Genomic DNA, 26,864 nt, shown 5'->3' on the forward strand with positions numbered 1-26,864 from the left:
TGCAAGTACAGGGAGGTGACAGGTGTCATGGTTCTGCGTTTGGTTTGGATTTCCTGCAGAGATGGGTTACATTGCCAAAGCAGAGCGTTTGGGAGCCCCTGCCCCGCTCTCTGAAGAGTTACCCCCAAATGAAGTCGTGTTCTCCCCTCGTCCCTCCAGCATAACTGGTCTGGGAAAGAAAAAAGTGAGAAGTGTTGTGATCAAGGCATATCATAGAATGACTGGTCCAGAGGGAGTTTTTCTAATCTCAAAAGGAGAGGATGCCCCATGAAATTCAAAGGCAACAAAGTTAAAACAGCTTGACATCTCCCTAGGGCACACATCACAGGTACTATGCAAGTGCTGATACAGCATCACCCAATGGGCATTATTGGGAGCTGACATCTTCCTCCAAAACAGGTGGCATTAGTCACCACCAGAGATTGGACAGTCACTGCTCTGTTCCATTATGAGAGTACCTGTGTGTCTAATCTCTCCCAACCCCATTCACAGTTTAAGGGAGAGCATCCATTCCCATCCCCACCCTGAGGACCTTTTCACTGGACTGGACTGTGTTGGGCTGTACAAGGCATTTGTTGCCCCATGCTGTGGCACACCCCACTCAAATAAACAAATTTAGATCTTCAAGAATGGCCTAAGAAAAGCCCACCCAGAATCAGCTGCAGGTGGAACCAGTGAGAATTGGTCCTCCAGCATCTAGAAGGGCTGGGAGCTACCAGAAGCCAATCAGGGCACAACCAGCAGGTAAAAAGGGCTGGCTGCTTCCTCCAAGGATCAGTTCTAGGTGATGAATGAGGGGGGATTTGATAGCTGCTTTCAACTACCTGAAAGGGGGTTCCAAAGAGGATGGATCTAGATTGTTCTCAGTGGTAGCAGATGATAGAACAAGGAGTAACGGTCTCAAGTTGCAGTGGAGGAGGTCTAGGTTAGATATTAGGGAAAACTTTTTCACGAGGAGGGTGGTGAAGCACTGGAATGGGTTACCTAGGTAGGTGGTGGAATCTCCTTCCTTAGAGGTTTTTAAGGTCAGGCTTGATGAAGCCCTGGCTGGGATGATTTAGTTGGGGATTGGTCCTGCTTTGAGCAGGGGGTTGGACTAGATGACCTCCTGAGGTCCCTTCCAACTCTGATATTCTATGATTCTATGATGCTGTGGTAGAGAAAGAAGGAGCCTCCCTGCCTTATCCTGAAAAGCCCGAGCTGGTCAGATGCCTAGATCTAATTGCATCTTTTGACTGAGTTAGCAAAAGGCTGTTTTGTTTCCATTGTGAAATGTGAAGCCAGGTGGCCACCTTGAGTTTGGACATCAGTGTGGCTGCTGTAAAATTAAAGGGAGCTTGCTGCTGGCAAACCCGAGACACGGACATACAGCCGTGCACTCTCACCCTCCTGTGAGATCTTGCCATGGCGGCAGGATGGTAAATAACCAGCATGCGCCATCAGGACCCTTTCGTCCTTGCTAGGGATGAAATTGACAGGGTCCATCCTCATCAGGGTCCGCTCAATCCATCATGCGTCCACTATCGATCACTATCGAGCCCTGTGCCGTTCACTTTGTAGGGGAAACACCTTAGCAAGAACTCCTCTCCATGGATTTTTCACAAGAACTGAGCTTTGCCTGGGTGTCCTTGATCAAAATGTCCCGTCCCTAGAGTTGTGCAGGGTGACGGGGCAAGTTGATCACCCCCAGCGATGGCTTCATTTTAGTGGTGCTCTTTGTAAACATCTGTGAGATCCTTTGAGGTCAAAGATGCTATAGAAATCTTACTTGTTATTGTATTATCGGCTTGTTTATTAGCTGAATTTATGCTTTTCCTCCACTCTTGGAGTGACACATAAATAACAGTATTATAATCGTATTAATATCTTACATGTATATTGCACCTTTCATTCAGAAGATCCCAAAGCCCTTTGCAAACAACGTACAGTGACCGCTTCACCCATCACTGAAAAGCAACCGCCTCTGGGGTGGACCGTGACATTCCTTTAATAACACAGTGCAGCACTGCTCAGTAGATTAGGACAGGAAGTGAAGAAGAATCCCGTATCTAGTGAATCCTGGAGCTAGGAACACTACAGGGGAATTTACAGTCAAAATAATTTGGCCAGGACACAAAGATTAACACCGCTGCTCTTGTAAAAGGGCCATGGGAACTTTAACAATCACATGCAACCCAACAGCTCAGTTTAACTACCCTCTAAAATATAAAGGTGCCTTACGTTTATAAAAGTTTATACACTTCACTCTCCCTCACCGAGAAAAAAAGAGAATGCTGAACTTATAAATGTCTGTGAGTTAGTGGCCAAATTTCCATTATATTCGTCTGTGACTTTAAGACATCCCCTCCCCCATCTGGCCCCATCTGCTTTGCATTTAGCTGTTGCACAGAGGCTGGGGAGCAGATGCTGTTGTCCTCCGAGGAACCAGAGGCCTCTTTAGTTGGGTAACGTTTCTTGTGCCAAGTGCCAGAGCAAGATGTAATTATTCAAGAATTCTTGTATTTCCAAGTAATGGAATTCACCTGATGCAGAGGCTATTTAGAATATCAGGGTTGGAAGGGACCTCAGGAGGTCATCTAGTCCAACCCCTGCTCAAAGCAGGACCAATCCCAACTAAATCATCCCAGCCAGGGCTTTGTCAAGCCTGACCTTAAAAACCTCTAAGGAAGGAGATTCCACCACCTCCCTAGGGAACCCATTCCAGTGCCTGTTCCCTCATTTTGCAGAAGAGTTTGGACAGAAAACAAACTAGGAGTTCATGGATTTAAGACCAGGCTACCTGGACAGTCAAACCAAGGAGGCGTTGATTGAACTGTGAAGCTCTCGAGGGGGCTGTGGAGGACTCGGAGGACTAGGTCACCAGTTCAGATCTAGCCCAGGGTCAGCACTGATCGAAAGCTGTGAGCACGTTGTCGGTGGCTTGTGTGCAATGAGTTGATTGGTTGGCCACTGTCCCATTCCTAATGGGACAAGTATCCTGGTGGCAAATGCGGGGCTGGCAGTAATGGGCTCCTGGATGGCAATCACAGAAGAGAAGCCAGGGTGAGGCTCAAGGAAATTCACTATAAGGGCTGCCACTGTGATGAGCTCGCTGGGTATTGTGACTCCAACTCATTGGGAGAGGTCCCCACATAGCGGGGAAGGGGTTGAAGAGAGACACGAGGAGAGCAGACATCCCTCTGCATCTTGCTGCTTGCAAGATGCTGAGCAGACAGCTGGGACTCCAGAGTACCTAGCTAAGGGCCAAACCCTGCTTCCATTAAAGACATTTGCCATTAGCTTCAGTGGGAGCAAGAGCAGACCCTGCGTGATGCTAAATGACCCCGGTGTAAGGGAGTGTAGGCAGCCCTGTCGTTGACCGATATAGATTGTTTGGAACCAGATCCCTGGATCTCCTGTGAGGGAGAAGAATGACCAGGTCCTGGTTAAGGAGCCATACAGGTGTTGAGTCTTATTCTTGTACCATCCCTGGCTAGAGTCACCTGAAGGTTTGCCCTGGAGCCATCCATGCTGTAGGACCCAGTGGCTAGCTCTGAGCTGTCTGGGAAGGAGTAGCGATGAGGGGGGTCCCATGTCTTCCCCAAGGGTGTGGCTCTTCTCACTGCCCCTCTGTCTCCCTCCTTCAGGTCCTGAGCTGCGTGAACCCCGACAACGTGAACAGCCCAGAGATTCCCGTGAAGATCCTCAACTGTGACACCATCACGCAGGTCAAGGAGAAGATTCTTGACGCCATCTTCAAGAATGTGCCGTGCTCCCACAGGCCCAAAGCTGCTGACATGGACCTGGGTATGTGAACATGTGGCCCATCACGGGGTGGGGGTGGGGGGCAGGGAGGGCTGTAATTCAAACCCAGCTGGGACCTTGTGTTCAGTTCTGAGCCACCATCTCACCAGACAGAAGGGGCGTGTTCAGAGCAGAGCAGCAGAAATGGGAGGAGGGCCGGCGGGCTCAATAACTGGAGACACTAGACTCTCCCTGCCCTCCAGACCATACACCTCTGCTCCTCCTGCCTCAAGGACAGCCCCAAAGGGAAGAGCAGCCTGTGTTCCTGCTCCTGCGCAGAGGAGTCCAGCTGGCCAAGGACTGGAAAGGGACGCGGCAGGGCTGAGAACCCTAGGGCCCAGTTGCCCCATCCTGCTGGAAAACCCCCAGGAGTGATGGTGATCTCAGTTAGGTTCCTCTTGCTGAGATTTCTTGCTAGTCCTTCTGTCAGGGTGGAGGGTTCCGATGGGGTTTGCACCCTCGCTGAGACAGCCCCTTGGTCCTAGGGCCGGTGCAAGGATGTTTCGCGGTCTAGGCGAAACTTCCACCTTATGCCCTCCCTCCTCCCCGAGCACTGCGGCAGCTCCCAGCCCCGCCCTGAGGTGCCCCCCCCCGCGGCAGCTCCCCGCCCCGCCCTCCACCCTGAGGCGCCCCCCCTGTGGCAGCTCCCCACCCCCTCTCCTCCCTGAGGTGCCGCCCTTCCCCCGTGGCAGCTCCACACACACCCCCGGCCCGGGGAGCCGTGTGGCAGCTCCCCACCCCAGCTCACCTCTGCTCCGCCTCCTCCCCGAGCACGCCCTCGCTGCTCCACTTCTCACGCCTCCCAGGCTTGCGGCGCCAATCAGCTATTTGGCGCCACAAGCCTGGGAGGGAGAGAAGCAGAGCAGAGCGGCGTGCTCAGGGGAGGAGGCGGAGCAGAGGTGAGCTGGGGCAGGGAGTTCCTGAAGATCCGGCCGCTGCGGTCGCCGCCGAAGAAAATGCCACCCCCCAAATCCTAGTGCCCTAGGCAGCCACCTAGGTCGCCCAATAGGTTGCACCGGCCCTGCTTGGCCCAGGTAGTATTGATTTCCTGCCCCGAGCTCCACTGGCCACAGGGATGGGCGATGTGACTCTCCATGGTCCCCAACCCAACCTACCCCCTGCTGGCTGCCTACCCTGCCTAGATCCCACAGGGGAGAGCAGCAGGGACAAGGGGTAGTGCCAGGGAAGTAGCTGAGTCTCCTCCCTGCCTAGGAGCGGGAGATATGCACCCACGGCTCCAGAGTGCTGTCAGGCTCCTCCCTACATTACGTTACTGCTCTAGAGTGTTATAAACCAAAGGACTTCACAGAGCTCATGCGCTTTTCACCACAACGCGTTGTTTGCTCTTCAGCACTTCACTCGGCTTGGACAATGGAACGAGGCATGTCCGTTTCAGTTCCATGTCTAGTCGGGTTCATAGTCCAGTTCTCATGCACAGGCTCTAAGCTGCAATGTTTGGGGTTGCACAAACACGATCTGCGTCCAGAAACCTCTCCTAGCCTAGCTCTGCAGTGAAAGCACTGGGAAGGCTGAGAGATCTGCAGTCGGGTATAGCGGCAGGCTCCAGGTAGCTTCTCTTTGCCGGAGGTTCTGGCAGGAGGATAGAAGGACAGGACCCAGCACGGTACTAAGTGCTGCTCAGGGCCACCCTTATGGTCCCTGGTGTAGTACCTGGGATTGCATCCTGGGAGCAGACTAGCCGGAATTTGCCCTCTGTGACCTTAAACGAAAGAGACTTGAGTGGAAAATTATGGAGTCTATAAAATCCTGCAAAAGCAGATACGAAACCAAGAGGAAAAGAAATGGACTGATGCCAAGAAACCATTCAGGACGATAATGAAGGCAGAAATGAGAGGTCAGGGATTGAAGTTAAGTGGGGGGGGGGGACTGATGAGGGGGGAGAGGGATGCCCGTCAGCAATTGCAGCAGGCTTCTTGCTCACAAAGGGTGGTTAAAATAATGGAACAAGCTGCCAAAAGCAGCAGCAATAAAAACCAAATCCTATAAATTAGCGAGAATGAACCCGAGATGTTTTTGGAGCGGACGAGTGTCAGCGAGGGACTGGGTGAGGGTGAGAGTGAGGCCAGCCAGGAACTGGAGACTGGGGGTGCGGCGGATTCAGGCCGGATACATTGATCCAGGCCGTGTGCCGGGCTGGGGCCAGGGGACACATTAAGTTTGGATCCAAGGATGGGCATTGACAGAGGGTGCTGGGTCTGCCAGGGGACTGTGGAATACGTTTGAGCGTTGGTAGGACAGGGAGCCAGGAGTCCCATAAGCACTATGAGGGGCTGCGTGGCCCTATCTCTCAGCTGGGTCTGAACCAGAATTCTGTATCAGAACCACCCCCCCGCTTCCTGGGAGAGTTGGCACCCTAATGAGCCATGTGATGTCTGCTCTGGTCTTTACAAATGCCTTGGAGCTGCTGAGTGATGGGGGAGGGGTAGTGGGTCCAGCGGGGATTAACAGGCATTATACACACCTGCCCCCGGAAGGACAGAACTTTTCATGCCCGTAAAGGGGCTGATTAATAAAGAGCTTATAAACATGAGGCCTCCACACTGAAGATGGAAAAGACCTAGGCATGCCTCATCCGGGACAAGCCTGTTCCCAGCAGTGAGTAAAGCAACAGGCTCTCTTAGCTCACCTGCCAATGAGGATGGAGCGGTAATTCTCTTTGGGGGAGTCCGGTGGGGAAGAGGGGTGTATGTCCAGAGGGAGCCACAGCCATTCCTCCCGGAGAGACAGAAGCTCCTTGGAACATGGGGTCCTTCAATGACAGTGAAAGGAACATAACGTGGAAGAGAGGGGGGTCTGCTCTTCGGATGATCATAGTCTGTGAGCAGAAAGCTCTGGAGTTCAGTGCAGCCCTGGTGTGAGCACTTTGAACAGCAGGACTCACTGGGTGAACTTCTCTGGCTAGTGTTATGTAGGAGGTCAGACTAGCTCTCAGTGGTCCCTTCTTGACCTTAATCTCCATAGGTCTGGGAAGAGAAAAACTGTTTTGCATTTTCAGGGCTGCTTTGCAGGGCTCTCGGTCCAGGGCGAGGACCCGTTGCTCAGGTGGAAGGAAGCAGCAAGCTAGCTAATGGGTTCTTTTGTGTTGTTAAGTGCAGGGGAGCTGCGGGAGCAGAGCGTGTACCTGCTGAAAGTGTCCTACTGTTCAGTTCCACGGATGCCCTGGGGGGCTTGCTGGCTGAACGCCCTCATTCTGGGTACCTCGAGGTTACATTTTAGTCCAAAAGCCCAATTACCGAAGGCTTCTTTTTACAGCGCCCATTTCAAAAATCCTAACCAACGCAATAGCCACATCTTTAAAGGAGCATTAAGGGGTGGGGAAGGATCCCAAAACAGACTCTCTCCAAACAGAGAAATTCCCTCCCTCCTGGTTGCTCTGGTTGCTTTTAACAGGGAGTGTAGCTGGTGGAAAGTGATTGATTGACAGCCCTGGGCAGTGGACAGGTACCGCCTGGGCAATAGCAGGGCAGGTGCCCCCTGCCAGTGTGCTGTGACCTGGAAGGATCAACTCTGGGGTGGGGAGTTCATTTAATCTCTATGACCCATTTGAATTAAATACTAATACAGGAGGGGGACGGCCCTGCACCGACATGGTGTTGGACGAGAGGGGGCCTAGCGGGCTCTTCCCTTTCTCACCTCTGCGGTGGGAGTTCTTGGCCCCTCTGCCCACCAGCAGTGCCAACCACTCCCCGCTTGCGATGTTCTTTGTATCAGCAGTGTGGATACCTGCCCGCCAAGAACAGGGCTGAGGCCAGGGGCGGCTCTATGTATTTTGCCGCTCCAAGCACAGCAGTCAGGCAGCCTCCGGCGGCACACCTCTGGGAAGTCCGCTGGTAACGCAGATTCAGCGGCATGCCTGCGGGAGGTCCGCCGGTCCCGTGCCTTTGGCATACCCGCCGCCGAATTGCCGCCGAAACCGTGGGACCAGCGGACCTCCCTCAGGCATGCCGCCGAAGGCAGCCTGACTGCTGCCCTCACGGCGACCAGCAGGCTGCCCCCCGCGGCTTGCCGCCCCAGGCACACGCTTGGTGCATTGGTGCCTGGAGCCACCCCTGGTTGAGGCTCCCAACTCACTTCACACAGGCCACCAGTCCGCTAATAGTAACAGCTTTCAGTCACTACCTATCTGGGTGTATTGGAACCTGTAGCATAGGGAGGAAAGCTCCTCATCTCAAGTCTAATCCCCTGAGCCCGGCCTATGCCATGTCTGGCGCTCACTGTTAGGTGTGAAAAGTGTCCTGCCTACTCCAGCACTTCGGTGCCAAAGTAACCAGTAATTTTGAGTGCCTTCATTTTTGGGGGTGCAGCTTGAAATGCTTTAAAGGGGCCCAGGTTTCAGAAAGTGCCTGGCGCACATCCTTTGAAAATCAGGCCCCTTTAAGGCACTAGCAGTTCGGGGTCCAAAAACTGAAGCATCCGAAGTCACTAATCACATCAGAATATCTTGGCCAGGGCCTATTAGGGAGGGCACCCCAGGGTTTGAAGTAGGTGGGATACTCCCAAAATGCCTAGGCGTTCGGGGCCTGCTAGTATTGGCTAAGTGTGTTACAGTCTATACCTTCCTTTAAAGAGCAAGGCTAAAGCCAAGGCTTAGAAGTTGGGGGATCTGCATTCTGCCATGAACGCTTGGTGTGTCCTTGGGCAAGCTCATCTAAGACACATCTGGGAGTGAGGTGACCAACGTTCACTGACTTTAAATGGGACCCAAGCACCTAGTTGCCCTTTTGTGCCTTTCAAAATCTCCCCCTGAATCTCTCTCTGCCTCAGTTTCCTCCGTGGTAGACTGGGGCTGTTAATGCTCACCTGCCTCAGAGGGGCTGTGGGCAGGGTTAACTCATTCCACTGCACAGCACCACTGGGGAACCTCTAAGGGAAGGGGAAGTGGTTAATGGGATTAAACAGTAGGACTCCAAGATTCCAGGCTACTTCTCCCTGGGGGTGTCTGCAAGCCCCACCCAGACATCAGCTGCAGCTCAAATAACCCCTCTTGTCAAAGGCCTCTGGAATTTCCCTTTTCCCTTGAACTATTTTTTAAAAATAAGTCATTCCTGCGTGCAATAAAAGGATACACTGTCTGCTGAATGAAATATAGAGTTCACAGCAACTGTCTCTTGAGTTTGCATTTACCGCTACTCCCGATTGGAAGGCAAGATAAAGATAATGGGATTTTTACCTCCCTCCCGCACTCTGGAAAGCGGAAGTGTAACAAATTGGATTGGAGTGTGTCTCTCCTCTGTGCCAGTGCTGTGAGGAGTGCGCTGATCTGATGGGAGAGGGAACGGGGAGCAGCGGTTGAGGAGAAAGCTAACAATCTTCACTTAGTGCTGTGAATATGAATGCAGGGGTCACCTTTATCTCCTTCCTGTCCTCCCCACATCGACCACTTCCCTTCCAATGCTGGGAGTGACCAAGCCTGTTAGTGCTAGCAGAGAGGGAAAGAGTATTTAAGGAACAGCTGGATAAACTGTGAGATGTTAGTTACTAAAGGGTGTCTTTACTCAGACTAAACTCCCACTAAAGTCAGCCGGCCAAATTCTGGAGTCCCTTCTCAGCCCTGCCCCAGATGCCCGCTGAAGTCCATGGCGCTTGGCCAGAGAAAAAAATTCAAGAAATCCTGAGTAAGGGCTTCAGGATTCAAACCTTCAGTGGATTTTCACCCATGGACATGAATGGCTCTTGTGTGGCTTGAAACATTCCCCTGCGGAGTTCCCAACCCAAACGCAGCCCATTGGGCTAGCCTGGGAGAAAAAGAATGAAACTGATGAGAAACAAATGTAAAATCAATGGGCCTGATTAAAGGGGCCTTAAAGTGGGTGGAAATGAGAAGACCTCCCGCACAGGGCACTCCCTGAGCAGTGTGGAGCTGGTGTCACGGCTCTACATTAGCCCTGCTGCCAGTCCCCAGGAGATGGGGGAAATGTGAGAGGGTGGCCGGAGTGCACTGCGCTATGGCTATTCTCTGGCCCCCCGGGGCCCGTCGGCAGCAGAGCATGAGTTGGATCAGCCCTGCACAGCCCTAGAATACCGGGAGGGCAAAGATAGACAAAAGCCACATTTGCCCTCCATTCCCGACCCAACCACAAAAGTGAGAATCGGGCCTGTCTGCCTACTTACCTAGCTATGTAGGAGCGTATATGGCACGGAATGATTGCAGTATCACTGACTAGGGAAGCTGCTTTTGAGGGGGGGAGAGGGGAATTAGACATAGGAGCAGGCAGTGCTGGCGAGGATAAGGGATCCAATGAAGAAAGCTCCTGGAGGCACTGATAAAGTGGCAGTGGAACGCGGCCGCCAGCTGTTACACTCTATGGGACACTCTGTAATAGAAAGAGCTCCTTCCGGACGCTCTTCCCCTCCCAATGCTCCAGTCCCTGCACCTGGGTCTAGAACACCTGGGCTCTGGGATTCTTTGCAGGTGTGGCTAGGAACAAAGGGCCGTGCTTTGACACTACTGTGATCCCATGGAGTTGGGATAAATCCTGGCCAATCTGGGGTCATCCCTAACCATGGTAACTCCGCCTCTACCTCGATATAACACGACCCGATATAACACAAATTCGGATAGAACGTGGTAAAGCAGCGCTCCGGGGGGGGGGGGGGGGGGGGGGGCTGCGCACTCCGGTGGATCAAAGCAAGTTCGATATAACGCGGCTTCACCTATAACGCGGTAAGGTTTTTTGGCTCCCGAGGACAGCGTTATATCAAGTTAGAGGTGTATTACTGACCAGCCAACTGCTACATCCTTGAGAGAGCTCTGTTGACATCCAGCAACAAACACTCAGCACCTGATCTTCTGCTCATTAAAATGAATAGTAAAAGCAAGGGTCAGTTTTCTGAGTAAAGTTTAATTATGGGATGAGAAAATTGCTGAAACCAAAAGAAATTTGCAACAATTCTTGACTTTTTACATTAGAAGCCATAAAGAGAGTTGGCAGGTGATGTTTCCACATTCAGAGGTTCATTTTAATTAACTCAAGGACATGCATATGGTTTATGATGACCGGGGTCGTGGTTAAGCTGTATTTGGCAGTGACCACGATGGTTGAACCATGGGTGGTTCTTTTTGCCTTTGGTTAAACCAAAGTTGTCTATGGCTAACCCGTGGTTGGCTGTAGTTTCTCTCAATTAAACTACCGTTTGACATCTTTGGTCACGTCTATGGTACTATTGGCTATTCCCACACTTGGTTAGCCCAAGGGCAAATAAGTCAAGTCTTCAATCTGAGGGAAACTGGGGCTGTTCGGTTCAGATAGAGGTATGTATCAACCCTAGTTTCAATACAAGATTCTCCCAAAGGCAGCCACCAGATGGGACTGCCCAATCAGCAGAATGTAGAGACAATTACCAGCACCACATACTCATTCAAGCACTTGGCATTTAGCTACCATGCTGATAGGCATTAGATTAGATGTCTACTGTAGCTGGTGAGAAACGGGATCCCTGTGCATTTGCATATGGCTTGGTAGGGTTGTGTTGGAGGAGGCAGGGTCTTATAACGGGCAGGGCGTGGGATTGAAAGGCAAGAGGCTGGCAATCTCCTCGTCTGTAAAAGAGTGTCAATGGGCCTCCCCCTCCCTACAGGCAGCGCTTGGAGATCTGTGGGTGAAAAGTGCCGTACAAGCACCAAGTACTAGTATTGCCGGAGCCCAGCGGTCCACTTGGTGCTGTGCAAATCACTAAGGACAGCACCGGCCACACCCAAGGAGCTGTCACTCTATGGCTCAGATCTTCAGCTGATGTCAATCAGCTACACCTTGCAACCCAAAAAGGCCATGGCCCTACAACCAGACTCAGAGGCCTGTGGGCAACAGCTACATTGCATGATCCCAACGGCTGAGCTCATAGGAGCTGTTCTGTGTTCATCTCAGCCAGGAGTTAGACTTTGGGTGCGTGCGTGTGTGTGTGTGTGTGATGAATGGTGGTGGGATATGTGTGTTTTTATCCCGAGCAAGCAAACCCATTCAGATAATGTAAGAACTGACTCAGAACTTTGCCATGTAGCTTATGCTTTTGGGTACTTCTCTGAATCATCTCCCTGAATCTTTGAAGGTTCACCTGTCCCCTGGTTTGCAGGGGTATACGTGACATGGGCATGTATGTGGAATGTGCCTTTTTCCGTGTGTGTGTATGTGGGAAGGTCTTGTGTGCGTCTCTGTGCACTGTGTGTATCTTTGGATCACCTGACAGGTGTTTGTGGGCCGGTGTTGTCATGCTTGATGGTACGTGGTCTCCATGTTACATGTGTAAGGTGTATGCTGAGCTGCCTTCATCTCCCTGAGACTCGGCAGAGCAGAGTGAAATGTGCCCTTTCTCCCTGCAGAGTGGCGGCAGGTGAGTGGGGCCCGGATGATCCTGCAGGACGAAGACATCACCACCAAGATAGAGAACGACTGGAAGAGACTCAATACCTTGGCACACTACCAGGTAACGAGACAGGAGCCCTCTGCCAGGGACACAGGCCTGGCCAAGTTACCTGCGTCTGCTAGCAGGGTTCAGTGCCAATCAAACAACTGGACTGGCACTGCCAAGACCTGTCACTCTCTGCCCCAACCCATCTACCCCTTCTTCAAAGGCCACCGACAGATCTCACCCCAGAGACTGTCGCTGTTGCACCATCTGGTCTCCTAACACAGTCGCTTTGCACCTCCTAACACAGTCGCTTTGCACCTTCTCTCTTTCTCCACAGGAGTGTTACACTGCTGCTCTCATCATCTGAGTTGCTGCTCCCCTGCCAGCCCTGTCTGAGATCTGGGGCTGGAACAAGCAAAGAGCAATCCCAGGCAATGACGCTCTGTAAATAAGTTCTGTCGTTTCCCCCTTTCCCCCCCGCAAAGTGTCAGACTGTTTCACTACAACACAAACAGGAGACACTTTGAGCTAGAAAATAGGATACGATGTTTCAAGCTGAACCAACTAGCACTGCCCTGAATGGCTTTTAAAAATTAATAATCTAAACGTTCAATAAAAACGGTTTCTGCTATTATATTATGTCAGATGAGAACATGCTTTGACATGATATGACATCATATTCTGCACTATTACTGATGGGCCTTGAAATAATGTAAAAACAATGCTACTAATATTAAAATAAACTACATTTTGAAACACAACTTTTGTTTCTGAAATGAAATTTCAAAATTTTCCAAAACAATTTTGCTTCTGTTGCCAAAATACTTGTTTTTGTGGAAAATTTCATCAGAATTGATGCAATTTCACACCAAAAATCAGTTTAGTTGAATCAGCATTTTCCAGCAAAAAACGGTTCAGACAAAAATTTGTTGGCCAGCTCTAACACCGACCTCCCATGATTCTCCTTCTAGTGAGGATTTCCCCCTGCCTACTCTGCCCTGTGCGATAGGCGGGGAAGAGGGCAGATCAACAGTAGGAAGGGGAATAAGAGAAGGGAAAACCACTCTGCTTTAAGGGATGACGATTGACAGCTACTCAGCTGCCAGTCACTGGGAAAGAAGGGGCCCTGTATCTCTCCCCAGGCCACTAGTGCTGGCATTGTCCATACTGATATCAGTCCAGTGAGGCCTAATAAAAACCCTCCTGCAAACTATTTGGGGTGGGGCTAGGGGAAGAGATAAGCTGCCGCCCTCTTAAAGGGGAGGCTTTACTGAAGGCCCCCCACTGGCAGTAGATGAGATGTCAGGCTGTGGCTGGTGATCAGCACAGAGGAGGGGGCAGGGGAAGGCGAGCAGATTAGAAATAGACGGGAGCGGAGATGAGAAGATCACAGGTTAATTCTCTCCTTCTGCTGGGGAGGGAGAATGACGCATTTGCCCCTGGAGGGCAAGGCCACTGCGCTCCGGAGGATCTTGGACATTAGCAGCAGTAGAAGTTGGCCTGTTGTCTGGAAGCAGGAGGGAGAGCAGTGGAACAGACAGCAGCTTTGTCCAGTGGTGAGGGCGCTGACCAGATCCTGGTTCTAGTCCCAGCTCAGCCACTTTGTCCCCATAGGGGGTGTCATATCCCTGAGTGGATAATGATACTAACCAGTGGGGACAGCTGTCCTTACCTACTGCTGCAAAGTGCTTTGAGATCTACGGCTGGTCAATGCTATAGGCCAGATCCTCAGGTATAAACCACTGTAGCTCCACTGGGGTCAGTAGAGCCACACCCGTTTACACTTGCTAAGGATCTGACACTGAGTACAGGCTGGGAGCTCCTGAGTTCTAAGACTGGCGCTGGCTCCCTGGGCATGTCACGTGGGACCAGGTTGCCTGGTGTTAGGTGCCTAAAGCTGTAGATAGGTGCCGAGTGGGATTTTGAAACGCACCTAACTCCTGTTCCTAGATTGTCAAATCAGAAGGGCCCGTTGTGATCACCGAGTGCAATCCCCCGTAGAACCCAAGCCAGAGAGCTTCCCTTGTTTGAGTCAGAGCAGATCTTTTAGAAAAGAGCATCCAGTCTTGATTTTAAAATGGCCTGTGACGGAGAATCCACCGCAGCCTCAGGACAGTTGTTCCGATGGTTAACCACCTTCCCTGTTAAACATCCGATGTCAGGGAGAGTTTGGTACCGACACGCTCTGGAAAATCCCACTAGGGGTCTAGCTGCGTCCTTAGGTGCCTAAATACATTTACAAACCTGACCCTTAACCTCTTAGTGCCCCATCTGTAATATGTGGCTAATAGCCCAGAAACCTTATGCAAGTGTTGAGAGAACTGATTAATTAGTATCTGTAATGTGCTTTGAAGATGAAAAGATTCTGCATGAGAGCTAATTGTTATTATTACAGAGACAAGAGCTAGTGGCTCTTCACAGGTTGGTGGGGGGTCTTCTTTTTATAACTTCTTATTTATCCAAGATGCTCCTGATACAGCTTCGCTTCCCCACTGGCTCAGAATTGCTTATTGTTTCACTTGCTTTTGAAAGGAAGCCACACAAATGCCTAGCTAATGGATCGGAATGCCTAGCTAGTGGATCATTTCAAGAGGCTCTCTTCCCCCTTTGAGATGTTATGTGAGACTTCCCGCAGCACAACAGATATCCAGCCGCCATCTACAGGGGCAGAACAATAGAAACACCATTTTCCTCCTTTGTTGCAGTAGTGGCAATGCCCTACTGGTGTGGCAAAGTCCTGTGCCGTATCAGGAGTCTGTGCATGTCTACTCTGATGCCAGGAGGTCATTTGTCACCTTGTATATGAAATGCTCATTCCCATGAAGTGTTGTCTAGGGGAAAGAGTACTGACACGTGTCATGCCCAACTCATTTGCTGTGAGACCTTGGAGGAGCAACTTAATTTCAGTCTGTGAGGGGCACTACAAGGAACTGGGTCCCAGATGTTCCCCTAGGTCTCAGAATTTGGCCTCCCCAGTGAATTTACTGTCTCTGTTAACATCGGCTTCTCTTTGAGTGTTGAGTTCTTTTTCCATGGAGATGGCCTGAATCAGAAGCTCAGATCCAACCTCCTGAAAACTTGGAAGGATTTGAATTCCCAGATCCTAACCCATCACTGGTTCTTGTTTGGATCCATCACTGGAGGGGGCCTGTTTTCCAGGCCCCACATAGATGAGGCTGAAATCAGATTCCAGCCAAAAATGATGGAGAACTTGCAAGATCATCTGATCTCATTAAACTCCCACTAGTTGGGGCTGAAACCTTGTGAGAACAGCTGATGAGGTTTTGGGACCATCAGCTCTGAACCTCAGAACCTGATGTGTCTTGATCTTAAACCCCAAGCTCTAGCCAAACCCTATTTCAGACTCTTCAGACCATCTCTCATTATAAGAGCTTGTGTCATGGACCTTTTGAATGTCATGCTTTTGTTCTATGGACTATTGAACAATTAGAAGAATTGGCACTTCCCCACTTTTAAAAGATAAGCCTGTTGCAGTCTCTTGTCCATTATAAAAACAATCATGTGGGTATGGATCTCACGCTGGGCACTTTACAGACATGTACAAAGACAAGGCCCTTGAGCGAATTCCATGTTCTTGTCCTACAAACCCTTCCTCATGGGAGTAGCCCATTAAGGGCCTGCTCCAAAGCCAATTGCAGTCAATGGAAGGACTCCCATTGACTACAGTGGGCTCTGGGTCAGTCCCTGTATGGGCCAGATTCTGCCTTCATACCAAGTAGGCCCATTGACTTGAGCAGAGTGATTCCAGATTTGCACTGGAAGGCAAGAGGAGGAGAGCAGGGTTTGGCCCCACTCCTGCGAGGAAGGGTTTGCAGGGGTGGGCCATAAGGAACTAATGATGGGATCCTTCCAGCAGGGATAGTGATTGATCGCTCGGGTTTCACTGGCTGGGTTTCCTCTATGTTATCGGGTGCGCTTTTTGGCCAGCTCTAGGAGGCTTATTCGTAAGTTCTCTTTCCTCTGCAGGTGCCAGATGGATCGGTGGTAGCATTAGTCTCCAAGCAGGTCACTGCCTACAATGCTGTCAACAACTCCACTGTCTCCAGGACCTCAGCTAGCAAGTATGGTAAGGGCCTGTTTGCTGATGTACGTTAGGGGAGATATTGGTGGCCACGACGGTGGGGAGATGTTGAGCATGTGCAAAGGGAACAGCATGCCACAGCCAACTAGCATTTGTACAGCAAGTGAAGATGAAAAGCATTGGACAATCCAAGGGCTACGTTATTCTAATTAATGGTGTCTATGGAAGATCACTCTTTTATCCAGGTGACTTTGGCCCGGGTGAGATTACACCTGGAACAGTAAAAGTTAGCACTTCTCAAGCGCGTTAGCTCTCCAAGCACTTCACTGAGCAGCCCAGGTTCCATTATTACCATTTAACCCATGGGGAGACTGAGGCTAGGTGACGTGAGAGATAAAGTGGGTCACACGGAAATTCTGCTGCAAAGCCCAGAATAGAACTTAGCTTTCCTGAGTCACCAAGACCAGCTCCTCCCTCCTTCCCAACCGGCCGCTGATGCACCCACGTGCGTAGCTGCCTGTTGGTTGGACTTCTGGCCCAAGAAGTGCAGCAGCAGGTGAGGGTTAAAGGGAAATGAGTTTCCAGACTGCAACAGGAGAGTGATACAAACCATCCCCTGCCCTGGAACCAGCTGCCTCATCCAATTTTTTAAATATATGAAAGTAAGTCTGATCCTCCTCATCCTCTGTAGCTTGGGGGAAAGTACAGTTACTCAATGTCCAGAGGAACTCGCTTCCCCTTACTCCAAGGACATGAGCAATGCACCAGGCCTTATTAATATTCATGTTCTTTGCAGCGCTGTTGCCGTTCTGGAAGGACACCGTGACCTTTGCAAAGAAGGGGGTTTGGGTGGTTTCATTATTGTTCTATTTCCTGAGTTCTGTGCTACTGGATTTTTAGAAGAGGGGCTGAGGGAGGAGTGGGGGGAAATGTGGTGAGTCAGAAGTGATTGTTAATTGCAGTAAAGGGAGCAGCAGCCAGAGTGAACGTGGGCACTCCATCCAGTAATTAATACAGGGAGGCCAGGAATGCATTAATGAAGCTGCTTCAGAACCTGCTACTGGAAGGGGCACCATCTGTGTGTTAACTACAGTTGAAATACAGTTAACTTGTAGCACTGCTGGAGGGCCAGGGGGGTTGCCCAGGCTGTCACCCCGGGCCTGTGGAAAGGGAAATAGTAACGCTGGAGGTGGCTTTCAATGGGGCGTCACGCTATCCACATGGGCAGGTTTGGGGACTCCCCCTTTGGAGGAGGGAGTGACGCAGTGGTGGGTAGTGAATGGGGTGGGCTGGGGGAAGGAGGGAGCAAACGGCTGGGGGGAGAGGTGTACCAAGCCGAACACACACCCATAGACAAGCCCATGGATTGTGAAGCTCTTTGGGCATTTGCAACTTCTGCAGGAGCCAGTGAGAGTGGTGGGTTCTCAGGATCCTGCTCTGATTACACACAAAGGAATCCGTTTCCAGGAGTGGCTGCCTGCCCTCAATCACAGCAGTAACGTGTGTACACATCGCCAGTGCTGGACCATCCCCTTTTCTAAACGTACTAGTGTCTTGTCCAGCCTCGCCGTCGTTGTGCGGCGGGACAAGGCTCCCATCCTTTCCCCCGGGAGATGCTTTCCCGGGCTAACTGAACTCATGGTAGGGAAGTTTTTCCGTGTATCTGCTCAGTCGCCTAGGAACGTCTAGATGTGTGCGAATGTTGCAGGTGCAGCTAAGGCAGCCGTGGGAAATTTGGTAGTGGATTTCCATTTTTAAAGCAGACACGACTGCAGAGTATTTCCCTGGGAAAACACATTGACCCCCTGAATGTGACCACCTCTTCTTGAAGGTGGAGGACTGATGCTTGAGCAAGCTGTGGCTTTGTGTTCCAGAAAACATGATCCGTTACACGGGCAGCCCAGACAGCCTGCGCTCCCGCACACCCATGATCACACCTGACCTGGAGAGTGGAGTCAAGATGTGGCATCTAGTCAAGAATCATGAGCACGGAGACCAAAAAGAGGGTGACCGGGGCAGCAAGATGGTGTCCGAGATCTACCTGACCAGGCTGCTAGCCACCAAGGTATAATGCTGGAGAAGGGCAGTGGGACTTTGAAGAAGCGGGCTTCAGAGGGGTTAAAGGAGGAGATGGGACTCTTCATGGGCAAGATAGGAGAGACTGTTCCCAGTGTAAGGGGAAGCATGAGACAAGGTGTGAAGCCAAGGGAGGGTAAAGGGAGAAGCTTGGGAAGTACATGGGGAGAGCGCAGTAGAAAGTGAGAAGAACTTGAATTTAGGAGCCAGTCAGTGGAGGAGTCCAGAAGGCGGGGAGATAACATGTGCAGAGCGGCGGGAGAGGAAGTTGGCTCTGAGAGCAATGGTTTGGGTCGGCTGGATTGGAGGAGAGGTGAGAAGGGGGAGACCAGGAAGAAGCAGGTTACAATAGTCAAGGTGGGAGGCGATGAAGGCGCGGACAACAGGTTAGTGAGGAAAGGGTGGCTTCTGGTGATCTGAACGAAGGGTTTAGTGAGAGACTGGGGAGGGAGAAGGAGCAGCCAGAGGCAGCAGCGAGGCTGTGAGCCTGGACGAGGGAGGAAAGGTGGCATTACCAACAGTGGCTTCCTGCACGGGGATCCCTGTGTGTGCAGAATTATGTGGGCAGGAGCAGATTGGTTTGAGGATATACCCTGAATTGTTTGTAGAGCCGACCACATGTGATTCAAGAGGTCAAGGGGAGCCTAGGGAGCACGTCCTGGACATGTTCAAAGGACAAAGCCAGCCTGGCAAAATGGGACTGTGAGTTATGCCACAAATCCGTAGGGAACGTTACTCACTGTCCCACCCCATCCCTCTGGCCCACACGGACACCGGGCTGTCTCACCAGTGGTGCTTGTGCTGGAAGGCGTACCAGCCAGCTAGATGCTTCATCATGCATCGTGGAGGGGCAGCTCAGCGGGATGAGCTGAGACAAACACGCTCACCTCTCCGCAGGTTAGGTTATGTCACTCACTCACAGAGAGCTGGGGGAGCCATTTTGCCTGATGCATGGACAAAGGAGGGAGCGAAGCGCTCAGTGGAGCATGCTGGCTTGACAGGGGGAACAGCAGGCATCTGCCTGGGCTGACGGGCTGCGGGGAGCACATTGGTCCTTGGCAGCGAGCACTCACTCTCTCGTCCCGCGCAGCCCTGCATGGCAGTTGATTGCCTGACCGATCTAGAACTTTTGTCCCATAAATGCTAAACTTCTGCACGGCCCCACCTCAATGTCACGCGGTGCTGGCACTTCGTTATGGACCCGGAATTGATTTTGCTGACACCTCAAATGCTGCAGGCAGGGCCTGCAAGGGGATGCTGCATTCGGGGATGGAAACAGCCACTACAGGGTGCTCGAATCCAGGTCAGGTTCTCAGTCCTTCTCTTCAAGGCGCATCATAGCCTGGGCCCAGGGTATCTAAAGAGCCTAAAGCCCTGGAGAGAAAACCATAGTTGACAGCTCCACTCCCGTGGTCCAGCAGAACTCTCCACCACCAGGGTCAGGTTCCTCTGTGCAGGAGACAGAGCTTTCTGGGGCTGGTCCCAGACTGCGCAGTGAACTCCCCCAAGAACTAAGGATGATCCCAAACCTCCCCACCTTCTGCTCCCCATGCAGAGCCTGCTGCTTTGGTCTGCCTCCTCTGACCCCAATACAGCGACCAGGTCTGGGTATAAAACAAACCCCAGCATTCTGCTAGGCACACTGTGGAGAGGAGGAGAGAACAAACCACGTGACCGATGTTCGTCACAGTGCGTAATGCATGACCAGAAGGCCCTCGGATACTGCAGTGATGGGAGCGGAATAAGAACCTATAGACTAGAACATGGGAGGACAGGTTGGCTCAGGGGATCAGCAGAGGGCCACACAGCCTTTCGCCACCTCATTGCTGGTGGGAATCTATGGCCAATAGTCATTAACATCTGGTGGCTGTTCAGGGGCCTGGGCAAAATGAGTTGGCTGCGTTTGTCTTGTTACTAGTACAAAGATCCCTAGCAGAATCATAGACTCAGAACCCCAGGGTTAGACGGGACCGCAAAGGACATCTAGTCTAATCCCCTGCCAAATGCAGGAGTTGTTGGGTCTAAGCCATCCCAGACAGATGGTCACCCAGCCTCCTTTTGAAAACCTCCAGTGAAGGAGCTCCCACAACTTCCCTGGCAGTCTGTTCCATTGGCCGACTGTTCTTACAGTGAGGACGTGTGTCCTGCCCTCTGTGGCAAGAGAGAACAATTTTTCTCCATCTTTTTTTTGGCAGCCTTTCAAGCATTTGAACACTGCGATCATGGCCCTCCTTAATCTCCCCTTTTCCAAACTAAACATGCCCAGGTCCTCCAGCCTTTGCTCGTATGACTTGCATTCCACCCCTTTGATCATCTTTGTCGCTCGCCTCTGGATGCTTTCCAGTTTCTCTACGTGCTTTCTATACACTGGTGACCAAAATTGGACACGGTTCTCCAGCTGAGGCCTCACCAGCGCTGAGTAAAACGGTACTATCACCTCCTGTGACTTGCATGCTATGCCTCTGTTAATGCAACCCAAGATTGCATATGCTTTTCGTAGCTGACTCATGTTGAGGTTGGGATCCACCACAACTCCCAGATCCTTTCCAGCAGTGCTGCTACCAAGCCAGCTATCCCCCATTCTGTATTCTCCCCTTGTTGGCAGTCTCATTAGAGAGGCCAAGGATGGGGTTTGGACTCCTTCTCTCCTTCCCCGGGTCAGGGCTGGACAATTGCAGCACTGCTGGGCATGCTCTTCTCTGGTCCCAGGAGTCTGCCCACCAGCCTGGGGATAAGGGATATGAAGAGGCCCAGTCTTAGCACAGCTCACATGAGGAACTGTCAGAGGGTGAGGCTCAGCTGGCACATCTTCCACATCCTGCAGCGGGAACCTCTGGCACCGACACGTCACTCCCCCCTGGGGCAGCCCCATCAGCAGTAGCGGTGGTGGAAGCTGCTGCGGAGATAGGGCTCAGGCGTTTATAACCATCATGTTATCTAACCTGATTCTGAGCAGAGCTGGACAATACAGTGGCAAGACAACCTGAGGTCTTTCTACACTGTAGTGTCCACCATCGCGCCGACCTGTGGAGATGCAGTGGTGGCGAATTCGTCTGCACAGCCATAGGTGCGCGCGCGCGCACACACACACACACACACACACACACAGAGTCTGAGTCTGTCCACTGGACAGGGGACTCCATCAACACATAAGTCCTGCTCTGGTGTTTCATCTGTGTGCTCAGTTCCCTGGTGGGACAGCCTTTGGTGTCTGACCCCTGGCCACTGAATAGTAAATCCTAATCAGGTTATTCTTCTGTCGATGGACACAGAGTATGCAATTGTTCTGTCTGTCTTTGAATGTGCCCCTCCTCATAGCATCTAGGGGCCATAATGGGTCCGGCAACGTAAAAATAAAGAGGCACCCCCATGGGGCGAGATCCCCAGCTGATGTAAATCAACAGTCATTGGAGCAAGGCTGATTTATACCTGCTGGGGATCTGGCGGCCACGGAACATACTTGGTGTTCAGCTCAGATACTGGTGGACCACAAACAGACCTCCAGATTGTGCCTGTCCCGTCTGCCCTCTCTTGGGAACCAGGCAGAGAGCCAGCTGGGAATTTGACACAGCAACAAAGAAAACCAGAAAAGCTATTCCCACCCCCACCCCGGCGCTTGGTATAAGAGAAATTTCCTCTCCCCATCTTGCCCCTCTCAGAGAGAGGGAAGAGCGTGCGATTGCTGCTAACACAGCCCTGGGGAATACTTCGTTAAACTGAGAATGGTTTTTACCCTGCTAAGTCCCTAACCTCTGAGAACTGGAATCTTTTGCCTAAAAGCCTTGGAGGGTTTCTTTGCATTTGGCTGGGCAAGTGAGAGAAGCAATTCCCCCTGGAAACTGATCCTGAGGGCAGCTCCTCTGTGTCAGATTTCGCCTCGGGGCCCTCCCCATGCTCAGGCATGTGCTGCAGGGTTTTGTTCCGTTTTTCAGGAGCGCTCTCTCTCTCTCTCTGTTTGTTTCTCAAAGAATAAATCAAATGGGGAATCAGCAAGGGACATCAGCCTGCTAATTAAGCTTTGGTGCGTTTGTTAGTGCTGTGTAAACTCTACCCACCCTGGTGGAACTTGGCACTCCACTTCCAGCGAGGGGAATCTTGTCGCGCATCTGCAGAGACAGGAGGAACCTTTCCATTGCAGGGAATTTGTCACTTTGACCTGGTTAGGCAGTTACAGTTATTAACGTGTTGTAGGTGGCGATTTCCCAGCTCCGCCGAAAGAGGAGTGCTGGGAACGCGGCTGGAGCTCATACACAACCACCTTTGCCAGCTGCATCTCAATCCTGGCCTGCAGCTCACCTTGCCATTCCAGTCCGGTGGCAGCCTGGTCCTTCTGACCCGCCCTGCCCTCGGATTTGCACTGCCAAGCCTGCACCCCCTCAGCATGCACCAGCTTGGTCACTGCCCCTCAGTTGTGACCTGCCTGAACCTCTGTTCTACTCCCAGGCCCCCAACACCACTTCCTTCATCGCACCCCCAGTCCTGACCCACCTGACCTCCAGCACCCACTGCACCTGCTATCAATGCACCTCCATTGTGATCTCTGTCACCCCTCCTATCCCAGACCTGGGCACCACACCTGGCTTCTGCCTGCACACCAGTCCTGACCTGCATTACTCTTTGCTGTTTCACTTGCGAGCAGAGATTGAATTCATAGGAAGGGTGGGGTGTGGTTTTATGGTGTTCAGCACTCCTGGGGAGGATGCTGGGTCATGGAAGATGCTAGGTGTGTTAAGTACATGTACCCACTCAACCCCCAGACCCCTCACGTTCAGATTGTCCTGTTAGGTGTCCTGTTCTCACTGATCAGGCAGTGATCACGGTGGTTTCTAAGCATGGTGATCTGGGATCTCTCCTATGGGAACGGGAGGAAACCTCATCAAGTTCTACACTAGCATATATCGAAGTCAGGTTCCACGTATGCACTGCATGATGGATGCTCTTTCAGGACCTACTCCCAGTGCAAAATCCCATTGGGAGCAGGATCAGTCACTTGTTGCTCAGTGCACAGGTCGGGCTTCTCTCGCATGCAAAATGCCCACCTCTCCCATCCCCACAACACACTGGAGCAGGTTGACTTCACTGGACTATCACCAGTGTACACCTGCGGAAGATCCGACCCCAAACCTGAACTTTCCCAATCCCTTTGGCGATATGCCATGTTCCTGATGCTGCTCACAAATCCCTCGGCATTCTGTGACCTGGGGGCCAACAGAGGACCCCATTTAACAACACAGGAGAGCAAACCCTTCCCTTTCTCCGCTGAGTGTTCCCCCCCACGGCACCTCAACCCTCACCCAGAGGGACAGGCTCTGAGGAGAGAGAGGTAGGCAGCTTACCTGGCCTGTTCAATCCATGGCTGCTTGCTGCTATCCGGGTCCAAGGCCGAGGGGGATCCCAGTGATACGTGTGCCTGGCTCCAGCTTAATTCCCACTGCACAGCTGTCAGATGGTAGCAGCTCTCAGTCGCTACTTCCAGGGCTGAACCCGGGAGCTCCAGGGAACAGTCTAGTAGCACTCCTCTGAGTCAACCTGGCAACCCACCCGGCTGATGTGTCTCACTGAAATTCCCCAGGGAGGACATCAGAGCCCCAGGTCAGTGTCTCACCCTCTTCTTCCTCCTCCCCTGACCCCGCAGGGCACTTTGCAGAAGTTTGTCGACGACCTCTTTGAGACGATCTTCAGCACGGCGCACCGCGGCAGCGCTCTGCCCCTGGCCATCAAGTACATGTTTGATTTCCTGGACGAGCAGGCAGACAAGCACAACATCCACGACCCCCACGTGCGGCACACCTGGAAGAGCAACTGGTCAGTGTGATCCCTCCGGCGCAGCCCTGCGCCGGGTCCCAGGCGGAGGGGAAAGGGTTTGGGGTTCTGATGCTCAGGGAGGATGGGCTTGTGGGTTAGGCACTGGCACGGGCTGCAGGACACCTAGGTTCATCTCCCGGCTCTGCCACAGATTCCCGGTGTCATCTGGGGAAAATTACTTGGGGTGCGTCTCTACTGCACTCAGGGGGGTGATTGTAGCCCCAGGAGACGTACCTGAGCTGGTGCGGGCTGTACAGCCACCAAGGACCCTGGGTAATTACTCGTGTACCTAGCTCGTGTTGCCGCAGCTTCATTGCTCTGGTACCTGAGTGAGCTGTCTGGAAGCTAGCGCAGGTGTGTCTACTCAAGCTGAGATCACGCCCTTTGATGACAGGACAGACACCCTTAGTCTCTGTGTCTCCCTCTGTGAAAGGGGTCACGGTAATTCCCAGGGGTGCTGTGGGGATAGAGCCATTAAGGGTCGTGAGGTGCACAAATGGTGACCGGGCCACACGAGCACCAAGTGAGGACAGAGCTAGGTAGAGCCTGACTCTGCTCCAACCGCTAGACAACGCTTCCCTCCCCACATTTGTTGCATGTAGTGGAATAGAGACGGGGGCTGAGATCTCGAGAGAGAAGGATCCCTGCTGCTTTTATCCTCCGAGTCTCCCTGTTGGAAAGAGTCCCCTGGGGACTCTTTCCCTCCCTTCTTCTGTGTAAATACGAGGGACTATAAAAGGCACAGCAGAGGAGAACCACAGGACTCCCAGCTGATGAGTTTTCTCCTTTTACCAGCCATGCTGACTGGCAGGTCGGCACAGTGCGTGAAATAAAAAAAGAAACCCCATGCATCAAAGAGGCTTTCAGCTAATGAAACATTAGCATATTATTAACATTATCTGTGGCGCTAATCTAAGGCTGATTGCAGCCACTCAGACTAAATGAGCAGGAGGTTTATTTAACGGGGGAAGGGTGGAGGAAGAAATGATCTCTTCTCAATCAGATTAAATTAACTCCAAGTCACTTCACAGGCCTCATCATTCCCAGCCAGCATTCCCGGCTACCTGTGGCTGGCTGGAGCTTAGCATCAGAGACATTAGAGATGCAAAAGACCTGTTTCAGGCCATCTTCCCCAGCTCCTCCTCCTCCTGCCTGTTGCTATTGCAGGTGCTAGCACAGGCCCCTACTCTCCCAGCACTTCCTCAGTTCGAGTTTCAAATATCTCCAGCAACTGGGCTTTGGGCGCTTCCCTTGGGGAGACTGTCTCCCTGGAGCCTAATGTGATTGTCCATTGGGATGCTTTTTTCTTGACGTTCCGCCCACAAGTTTCTTTGCTCCAGAGGAGTCCGTGGGGAAGATCAGGTGGTGATGTAGCCAAGAAGGACGTATTAACACTGCCTGCTGGTATCTGGAGGGTGCAGACGCCAGTGGTAGAGGTGAATTGTTTAGGATGGTATTATGGAAACAGGACACCTAGAAGCAATGGGATGAAATTAAGGAAAGGAAAATGTTAGGAAAGTGGCAGTTAGGAAAAACCCACTGTTGTGAAGATCGGTTAGTGTGGAATAATCTCCCTCCATGAAGTGATAGAAGCCCCAGCCCTGGAGACATTTGAAATTGGACTTGCTAAAACCCTGGAGATGGAGATCCAGTGGGTGGGCTCTGATAGCAAGGATTCATCTCCTAGTTATAAACATAGAGCTGTGCAATGCCCAGCCTGCTGGAACCAGGGGCTGGCCGAGGGTCCAGCTCTGCAGGATGGCACAGGTGGTTACATGCCATTACGGTATCAACTGGTGCACAGAGTTATAGTTGTGAAGCTAAATCCCAACTCCCCAGTATTATATGTCCATGTCCACCCCAGGTATTGCTGAGACCGAAAAGCCAGACTCTGCTCCCCACTTACAAGCATTAATAATACTAAGGCTTTGCATGTATATGACCTCTTCTGGCCACATAGGGTGGAGTGATTAGCAGTCAGATCTCATCCCAACACCCTTGCGAGGCCGGTAAGTATTATCCCCATTTTACAGACATTAATAGGAACCACAGAGAGGGTAAGGGGCCAATTCTGCCAGCCCAACTAGTTCCATTGATTTCAGTGGGGCACCTTACAGAGTAAGATGCTACTCAAGGTGAATAAAGTTGTCCGAATCTGATCTTCAGTGAATGATCTAAGGATGCCCTGGACCAAAGCCAACTCTGGAGTCAACTCCCTTGACTTGAGTAGAGTCCCATCAGGGATGAATTTGAGCCATTGCGTACCAGTTGCAGAGCCCGAAATCCTGGCTCCCAGTCACATGCTCCAATCCTGTTGTGATTGTAGTGTAGTGAGATCGCCTGTGAAACAACACCCTGACTGAACCATCTTCTTTCTCCCTGCAGTTTGCCACTACGGTTCTGGGTCAACATGATCAAAAACCCCCAGTTCGTATTCGACATCCACAAGAACAGCATCACAGATGCCTGCCTCTCGGTGGTGGCTCAGACCTTCATGGACTCCTGTTCAACCTCGGAGCACCGTCTGGGCAAAGACTCCCCTTCCAACAAGCTTCTGTATGCCAAGGACATCCCCAGCTACAAGAATTGGGTGGAAAGGTGAGTCCTACACTGAGGAGACGGGTTGGCATGAGCCAGAGCTGTACAATGTGGGCCTGCTCTGTCGGCAGAGGCTGCAGGCTGGCGTCCCGTGTGCTGCCGCCGGTAACGGAGCTGCACTAGAAGGCTGCAGCGCTTGGCTATTTAATTTGGTTTAAGACCCGATGGAAAGAACCATCTGGGCCATTTAGCT

At 51.8% G+C, this 26,864-nt stretch overlaps 1 protein-coding gene across 6 annotated transcripts in view; it reads left to right on the forward strand.

The window, feature by feature from the left end:
• Positions 1–26,864, forward strand: part of PLXNA4 (plexin A4) — a 658,514-nt gene that overhangs the window by 591,906 nt on the left and 39,744 nt on the right. For 4 of the 6 annotated variants that reach the window (XM_065552899.1, XM_065552917.1, XM_042843226.2 and 1 more), the window contains 6 exons: positions 3,627–3,786; positions 12,122–12,225; positions 16,138–16,237; positions 18,067–18,257; positions 23,904–24,073; positions 26,459–26,671. In XM_065552899.1, coding sequence (XP_065408971.1) covers positions 3,627–3,786; positions 12,122–12,225; positions 16,138–16,237; positions 18,067–18,257; positions 23,904–24,073; positions 26,459–26,671 — 938 coding nt within the window. Of the gene's footprint in view, positions 1–3,626; positions 3,787–12,121; positions 12,226–12,487; positions 16,238–18,066; positions 18,258–18,876; positions 18,971–23,903; positions 24,074–26,458; positions 26,672–26,864 lie in introns of those variants that run through there. The other 2 variants (XM_042843227.2, XM_042843228.2) reach the window with 2 other exon arrangements.

Source organism: Chrysemys picta, chromosome 1 (assembly GCF_011386835.1).
Source record: "Chrysemys picta bellii isolate R12L10 chromosome 1, ASM1138683v2, whole genome shotgun sequence".
NCBI classification, from domain to species: Eukaryota; Metazoa; Chordata; order Testudines; family Emydidae; genus Chrysemys; species Chrysemys picta.